At 40.8% G+C, this 8,870-nt stretch overlaps 1 protein-coding gene across 1 annotated transcript; it reads left to right on the top strand.

Moving 5' to 3' along the window:
* Nucleotides 1–545: 545 nt before the first annotated feature.
* KCNA4 (potassium voltage-gated channel subfamily A member 4) lies at nucleotides 546–5,412 on the top strand. The gene is made up of 2 exons (XM_050955345.1): nucleotides 546–977; nucleotides 1,678–5,412. The coding sequence occupies exon 2, from the start codon at nucleotides 2,486–2,488 to the stop codon at nucleotides 4,478–4,480; it is 1,995 nt and encodes a 664-aa protein (XP_050811302.1). The 5' UTR covers nucleotides 546–977; nucleotides 1,678–2,485; the 3' UTR covers nucleotides 4,481–5,412.
* The last annotated feature ends 3,458 nt before the right edge of the window (nucleotides 5,413–8,870 follow it).

Here is an 8,870-nt window from a genome sequence, read left to right on the forward strand (position 1 = left end):
TGACCTGAGAGCTACGTTTTATTAGCCAACGTATGTATTATTCAGCTCTGGAATATTTATTTCAATAATTAATATATTAATACAAAAAGAGACAATGCCAGAGGGGTTTTGCAAAGGGGGCCTGTGGCCGCTAGAGGCCGATCGAGGGCTGGAAAGCCCAGGGAATAAATCAGACCAGGCGTTCGTCCTTCAGTGGTACGTAAACACAGTTGAGAATTGGGCAGAAGACTGACAAAGGGGTGTAGAGAGCGGGAGAGAGCAACAGTTCTTGCTCCAGCAACTAACCGATCACAGAGTTCTCTTGATTGCTGCGGTGGGGCTTTAAAACCCGGGAGTGAAAATCTCTCTGTTCGTTTTTACTGTCTTTATTTTCATTGCATCACTCTCCTTCTCCCCCCATCGCCCTAGAAATAACATCAGCAACAACAAGTGGATGCTGAGAGCGTGACTGGTAGCTGGACTGCAGGGCGATCAGCTGCAGTGTAAACGGGCGTGAGAGGGAAATTGCCACAAGCAGGACGCATCCTTTTATCAATAGCCAGAGCCTGTCTTGGTACAGGGATTATTTCACGTTGATTCACAAACCCTAGAGCAAGCGCCGGTGTTGGGAAGACTAGCGATCACATACAGACACACACACTCACACACGCACTCCACTGCGCGGGCGCGCACACACACACACGCGAATCCTTTTTTTTCTGGAGCAAGATTCTTGATTGTTGTTGTTTTGCTAAGATCTGGGCTAAGAAGTGATCGTCGCTGACCAGAATTCTGCAGAGCCGGGCTATTCGTCTGGCTCCCTCCAGGAGGTCTGGTTGCATATAAAGGAAAGCGAGAAAAATAAGTCATCAACCTGTAGTTTTGACGTCCCTACACCTGCAAACCTAGATTGCTTAGTACAGTTCCCTCCTCCAGAGCTCTTTCTCCAGATCCTTGGACGAGCGAGAACAGCGTTGCTATTTCTCTGACTCGGAACAGTAAGTATAATATCATTTTTCTTTCTGTAGTATTTTAATAAACAGGTAGCTATAAATGAGGGTGCCGTTTCTTGTGTGTGTGTGTCTGTGTGAAAGAGAGAGAGAGTGTGTGTAGGTTTTGTTGCTCCATGGAAGCTACAGTTTGTATTTTTTTTTTTTGTTATACAAGTATGGATGTTCATCACTTAATATACCCAGGTATGTACCTGTTACTAAGCGAAAATTTAGTAAAACGTGCAGAATGACTAAAACATAAGTTAGATTTAGAATATACTGTGGATATTTGTGTCTCTTTGATCAACATTTGATATATATGTATGTAAGATTTTATATATATAAAGTCTTGCAAAATTTGAATGCCATATACAGTAGAATTTAAATGGATTTTGCTCTCCTAGAGTTTGAAAGAGAAAACAATTATATACTTAAGTGCACTTATATGTATCTATGCACAAAACCCATATCCATACACAAAATTATATAAAATCTCTGGGTGTATGGAGTATCTGTGTATTTGTGTGTGTGATGTATAAATGTGAATAGTGTGGGTAGTGGATGGCTGAACACTGAACACCTTAATAAATGACACAGTTTGCACTTGATCTACACTGTGGCCTCTTAGGAAAATGAACCAACCCTTTCTAAACCTTTTTGTTTTCTTTGTTATTTTTGTGTGTATGTGTGTGTGCATGTGCCTCAGGTTAAGTACTTCTTCCGCATGAGCATAACCAAAGGGTGATCCTCTCCCTTGTCCCTTATGGAGACCTCAGAGCCAGTGTTGCAGCCTTCTCCTCCTCCTCTTGCCACTGCAGCTACTGCCTGGGGTGCTGCTCCAAGGTTTGAGACACTGTTGACAGGCTGAAGAAAGAGGGCTTGCAAAGACCTCCTCACTGTGTAAACAAAATGATGGCTGGAAGTTACTTCAACTCCCTAAATACTATTATTAATCAGTAATCATATCGCTAGGCCAAAGCATTGCATGGAGCAAATGAGAAAAGAGACTATTTGCATTTGGTTACAATGATAAACGAAAGACCTGAAACTTTTCTGTATCAAGAAAATAACAGGACAGTTACCTCCTTGCTTTGCATTAACATTTGCTCCTTGCTGGCTGCAGTCTTTGGAGTCTACAACAAAATCATGAATTTGAACAGATGTGTGGATTCTGGAGAGGCCACTGGAGTGTAATAAAAATAAAGAGACTTGGTGGATGAAAGGACAAGGCCTAGACTTTTTCTGAGATCAAATCTGAAGGCTGCATCTTTTATTTTTTTGATAGCAAAACACAGTTATCTGTGTCAGACATCCTGGATGATAAGAAAATGCAGATTTTGTGGTGGTTACAATTTTGCAAAACACAAATTCAGTTTTACTAATAACATGATGTGCTGTGCTTCCAAGAAACTGCCCTCCAAATGCAAATGGCTTTGAACTTCCCCTCATAGAAGTCAAGGTGTGACTACAGATATCCCAGACTATTTTGTATTAAACAAATAAACGATTACAAAATGGAGGTTGCAATGGTGAGTGCAGATAGCTCCGGCTGCAACAGCCACATGCCCTATGGATATGCCGTCCAGGCTCGGGCTCGGGAGAGAGAACGACTGGCACACTCAAGGGCAGCAGCAGCTGCTGCTGTGGCAGCGGCAACGGCGGCAGTAGAAGGTGGGGCCTCATTAGGAGGTGGATCCTATCACCACTACCACCAGGTACAGAGTGGGGGGGCTTCCTCTTCTCACAATGGGAATGCATCACACAGCAATTTGTTCCAGTGTCAGAACAGTAGAAGGAGGAAACGAGGAAGAAAGAGGAGCCACTATCTGGGTAGCAGGGACTGTGGGGCCTCCTTCCCATGTTCTGAGCTGCTGCCTCTCAGTGGCTCTGAAGAGAAGATACTGAAGGACTTGAGTGAGGAGGAAGAGGAGGAGGAGGGGGAGGATGAAGAGGATGAGGAGGAAGGAAAGTTCTTCTACAGTGATGAGGATGATGTGGATGAGTTTTCGTATTTGGACCAATCACCTGATGATGGTGGTGGCGGTGGCCCTGGGGGCTACAGCACAGTACGCTACAGCGAGTATGAGTGCTGCGAACGGGTGGTGATCAATGTGTCAGGACTGCGGTTTGAGACTCAGCTGAAAACCTTGGCTCAGTTTCCTGAGACATTGCTTGGTGATCCGGCAAAGCGGGGCAGGTATTTTGACCCACTCAGGAATGAGTACTTCTTCGATAGGAACCGGCCCAGCTTTGATGCCATCCTGTACTACTACCAGTCTGGAGGCCGTCTGAAGAGGCCGGTCAATGTGCCCTTTGATATCTTCACTGAGGAAGTGAAATTCTATCAGCTTGGGGAGGAGGCCATGCTCAAGTTCAGGGAGGATGAAGGGTTCGTCAAAGAGGAAGAAGATAAGGCTTTGCCCGACAATGAGTTCAAGAAGCAGATCTGGCTGCTGTTTGAGTACCCAGAGAGTTCCAGTGCAGCCAGGGGCATTGCCATTGTCTCTGTCTTGGTCATCTTGATCTCCATCGTCATCTTCTGTCTGGAGACTTTGCCAGAATTCAGAGACAACAAGGAGCTCATATTGTCCCTGGGCTTGGGGAAGGGGCTTTTCAATGAGACTCTACACCTGGATGGTGGGGGGCACACTATCTTCAATGACCCATTTTTCATTGTGGAGACAGTCTGCATCATCTGGTTCTCCTTTGAGTTTACAGTGAGATGGTTTGCCTGCCCCAGCAAAGCAGTCTTCATCAAGAACATCATGAACATCATAGACATTGTCTCCATCTTGCCTTACTTCATCACCCTGGGCACTGAGCTGGTCCAGCAGCAGGGCAGTAATGGTCAACAGGCCATGTCTTTTGCTATCCTGAGGATCATCCGTCTGGTCAGGGTGTTTCGCATCTTCAAGCTCTCCAGACACTCTAAGGGTTTGCAGATCCTAGGTCATACGCTCAGAGCCAGCATGAGGGAGCTGGGGCTCCTCATCTTCTTTCTTTTTATTGGAGTCATTTTGTTTTCCAGTGCTGTTTACTTTGCAGAAGCTGATGAACCTTCCACTCATTTTCAAAGCATCCCAGATGCCTTTTGGTGGGCTGTAGTGACCATGACCACAGTTGGTTATGGGGACATGAAACCCATAACTGTGGGTGGGAAAATAGTCGGGTCCCTGTGTGCCATCGCGGGTGTGTTAACCATTGCTTTACCAGTGCCAGTGATTGTCTCCAATTTTAACTATTTCTATCACAGAGAGACTGAGAATGAAGAACAAACACAACTGACGCAAAATGCAGTCAGTTGTCCATACCTCCCAACTAATTTACTGAAGAAATTTAGAAGCTCATCTTCTTCTTCCACAGAGGGTAAATCAGAGTATTTGGAGATGGAAGAAGGAGTTAAAGAGTCTCTTTGTGTAAAGGAAAAAAAATGTCAGGACACAGGGAATGACAGTGAGACAGAGAAGAAAAACTGTGTAAATTCAAAATCTGTGGAAACTGATGTGTAATATTGAAAGTTTCCAAATATATTTATGCATTAAAGAGTGCAGTGATAAAAATGAAATATGCAAACAAAAGTCTCAAGCATACAATAGTATGCCCTTTATTGGTTAAATACAAATAAAAAATAGCGTTGCTAAAGTTGTATTACATATCAAGTAAATTATATACCTTGTGGAAGAGGTGGTTTGAGCTGATGTAATTTCAAACTTTATATTTTTATTAGAATGCAAGCGTTTTGCACATGAGGGGAAGAAATCATTAAAACCAAGACAGTTTTAAATAGGGTGCATGAACTGTTGACATCACTAATAAGATCTCAGTGGTAAAAGTTGGCATTCAGAGGTATTTACTATGTAAGAAACAATGAAGTTCAGCAATCATTATCTGTTTATCAATGCTTTAATAGCTGTTACCATAAATCATTGGATTTCATAGTTGTGATCTTCAAAGCAGTAAAAATTATTGTAAAAACCAATTTTTTTCCACAGAACATAGGTCTAAATTTTATCTTGAACTATCTAATGCTTATTTTTAATTGGAAAATAACTTTGAAAAGGCTGCTGAACCTCCAGAAATTGTTTATATTTATAACTCTCTTTGGAGGCATTGCAGCATTTGTTGTCTAATATATGGAAGAAATGAAGTAAGATAATCATTTAACATGGTCTGAATGCAGTGGCAAAGTGACTGGAATGCTTTTTTGCACTACTTTTTATGCTGGAGATATACTGAAAGAGACTTCATACTGTGAATGTTTACTAATGTAGTAGTTGAATGACAATCATTGGAAGAGTGAATTCTGCATCTCATTTTATTGGGTTTTTTGTGTGTGTGATGCTGATGGCTAACCATCTAATGTTACATTAATTCCATATTCTTTTAATTATGAATATCTGTGATCTGAAAACGGACTGTGAAGTAAAATTTTATAATTTTTTTTAAACAGTCTGCTCTACTGATGCCCTCAAGAAATAACAGTGTATTTTATATTTTCTTTACTGGGTCACTCTTCAGCATTCAGAATCCGTGATAAATACTTGCACTTTGTCAGTATTGATGTAATTCTGAGTAATTGAAGGGACTGTAGCAGTAATAAGGTGTTCAACTGCTACAGTGATGAGGACTAAGAATTGCTAACTTTTAAATGTGCTATTATTGGAGCTGTGTTTTTTTCCTTAATTACAGCTTTCACCCATGTGCATTTGAAATAACCTTTAAGATCCATAGTAGGCATTCTGGGATTTAGAATAAACACTTCAGGACCCAGGCTGTCCTCAAGAAAGTATTTGTTGATCCATTCTTGCTTATGTTTAAGCCAGTCCTGCCTTCCTTGTGCACCCCAAGCTCCCATTAACCTCAGTTGGAGATGTGAGTGTGCAAGAACTGTACTGTCAGGCCCACTGTATATTTCAGAACTTGGAACGAAATAGGAGAGGTATCATCTAACATAAAGTATGCATTCAAAGTACACCTTTACCTCGATATAACGCTGTCCTTGGGAGCCAAAAAATCTTACTGCGTTATAGGTGAAATCGTGTTGTACTGAACTTGCTTTGATCTGCTGGAGTGCGCAGCCCTGCCCCCCCCGGAGCACTGCTTTACTGCGTTATATCGGGTGGCGTTATATCGTGGTAGTGGTGTAGGTATTCTTGGAGCTAGATTTATCTGGACAGGGCATTACTAAAGTGGAACAGTTTTGGAGAAGGCATTGTGGAATCCAGAGAGGTCCAAATTACTACCCTTGAACAATATTGACATGGGCACTTTGGGATGTGGAAACAGGCATTGTGAGAAATAGAGGAGTTAAACAACACTAGTAAGTTGGTGTGATTTTTGCAATGGCAATCCAAAGCCCAGAAGAGGAATTCTGGGATGATGGATAGAGAATGACAACGTTCTGGTGCTGAAAAGTGTCATTTTTTCAGTACTCAGAACTAACCTCAATGGAAATTGCACACAGGTATCAAAGTGGCATGGTTAATTTTCAGCAACATCATGTGACACAGAACGGAGCCCTAGGTTCAGGACTTTCCTGGTTGGTCAGTTTTTGCCCTCATGGTTATTGTGTAGGTCATATCAGCCAAGAAGATCCTCTACTTATCCTCCAGTGCAAACATCAGTAAGTAGAATTGCTTATTAAAAAATACATTAATATTATCGAGGGTACAGCAGAAAACACTGCATTGTGTCCAGCCCTGACTGAAAGGCCACAGATAAGCATTATATTCCTAGCATAAAATCCTGAACAGATTTCACCAGCTTTAAGCAGAGGTCCTATTTAGTGTGCTGACATTAAACTCAGCTAAGTTTTAAAGCATAATACCCAAATAGTTTTTATTTGTAGAAATTCACTATAAGTAAGATACTGTATTTCATTCTTGCTATTCTATGTAAACAAATTTTTTAAAAAAAGCCTATGAAGAGGAAATGTTAGTAATAAGGATGGGCATTACTATATATACTACAAAAATCAACCAAAAGAAAGTGCTTTGTTAAGAGGTGCCAGTAACAGCTTAAGAACATATGGATTCCTGTGTATACTGGATTTATAGCAGTACTATATAAGCCAGGTCCCAGGTGATCTTATTCGAGTCAGTAAAAAGGTAGTGAAAATAAGGAAAGTACAAGCTAAAGACAAATTGGTGGAAAATAAGGAGTGCAGATTTGCATGATGATTTGGCTGATAGTGAAAGTGGGAAATTTAGGCTGGATGAGAGATCATGGAATTTTGAATCTTCAGACGGAGAGTACTGTAAAAATAAGGAATAAAGCTCTTCATTTCAGAGGGAAAGGTATATGTTGCATTACTCTTGGGGACTTGCAGTAGTAAACAGAAGAACATTATGAAGTCAGATGAAAGTGCTGTGCCTCCTGAAGATATATATGAGCCTGTGTACATGTATGTAACTGTTATGTCAGGGGTTGTCTATATAAATGAGAATAACTGTAGCTCAAAATTAGGTATCGCTACTAGTTTGGCAGACCATTCTGACACATACAAAAGGACCCTGCGTTTCCAGAAAGGAAGGAAATATCTTTACATGGACCTTTGGATTTGCTTGGCCCACTGCTCATCAGTCCAATCAGTTATAACACAGTCTGAAAAGGCCTCACCCCAAACACACTTTCAGTCTATGAAAAGGCTAAAATCTGTAGGTCATAAATCCTTTCAATAAAATGGAAAGTCTCAATAAAATACAACTTTGGTTGCAACTTTGTGCAAGAGAAATCCCTGTTTAAGCACCTACAGTTCCCATTTATTACTATTGCTGCTGCTGTCAAAACTTTCTTAATGTTATTTGATGCTGACAACTACCAGAATAAAGTATTGTCATCATTTGCGCATACTCTGATTCTTAAATTATGGACGAGAAATGCATCTCTGGTATAAGTGTGCTGAAGTGCATGGAGTTGCACCAGGGATAAATTTGGACCTAGTACTGTAGTTCAGACCATGCCACAACAGACATGTGCTCTAGCTACAAATAACACAAAATGAAATATTTTGAGATTTTGGGCCTGATTCTCTTGCAATGGTGTAAAATCTAGAGCAATTTCAGTAGAAGTCATTGAGGTACACTAATGCAAAGTGAGATTTCAAACGGAGTCTGCTACTTAATTTTCTAAATTGCTCCTCATGTTCAGGAATAAATGTATCATTTTTATAGTAACACTTGGTGCCAAGGCAGGAAAGCAGGTTCTTAAGGAGCGTGCTTTGCTAAGGGAACAGCTGATTTAATGCATGACTTCAGAGACTTATATTTTTTCCTTCCTTACAATCATTCTGTTTCTTGAAATCACATTGATTCATGGAAACCTCAGTGTGGGTCCCCAAACTGGTATGAAACCAATTGTTGTGTTTCTTTGTTAGGGAGCACAATGTCTAGGCTTTTCAGTGTTTAGCAAAGCCTTCTCAGAATGGTTCTAACATAAAACCCATTGATGGAAAGCACAGTTCTTTGTTTCGGATTGAAGAAAAATCTCCTATCTCCTTTTTTTGCATTGAAGAGAGTCCATTTCATTTGTTTCCATGTCATGCAAAGTCATTTTAGGCAGCGCAGGTGCATGGAAAAATTGTTATAGGTATGTCCAAGTCAGAACCACCTTGTTCTTGGTATTTTGGGGGTGTTAAATATTAATTCTGGATTGTTCTTAGTCATAGAAAGTATAATTTGGTTGGGTTTTGAGCCAGCAAAACCTTGTTCTAGCTTGTGATGGAACATGAGAAATCTATTCTGGATGGCTTTGATGTGTACAAAGTCTGATTTAAGTGTCATCAGGTCATATCCCTGAACAAAAGAACTGTGTTTAGTGGCCCCAGGCCCAAAAAAGTTCATGTCAGGTGTGTTTTGAATTGTGGGAAGTTCATTCTAATTGACCTGGTGTTACGAAAAA

This window comes from Gopherus flavomarginatus, chromosome 5, assembly GCF_025201925.1.
Source record: "Gopherus flavomarginatus isolate rGopFla2 chromosome 5, rGopFla2.mat.asm, whole genome shotgun sequence".
Lineage (NCBI taxonomy): Eukaryota > Metazoa > Chordata > Testudines > Testudinidae > Gopherus > Gopherus flavomarginatus.

What these genes read in the sequence shown, in the direction of transcription:
- KCNA4 (XM_050955345.1), top strand. Translation starts at nt 2,486, where the DNA reads ATGGAGGTTGCAATGGTGAGTGCAGATAGCTCCGGCTGCAACAGCCAC.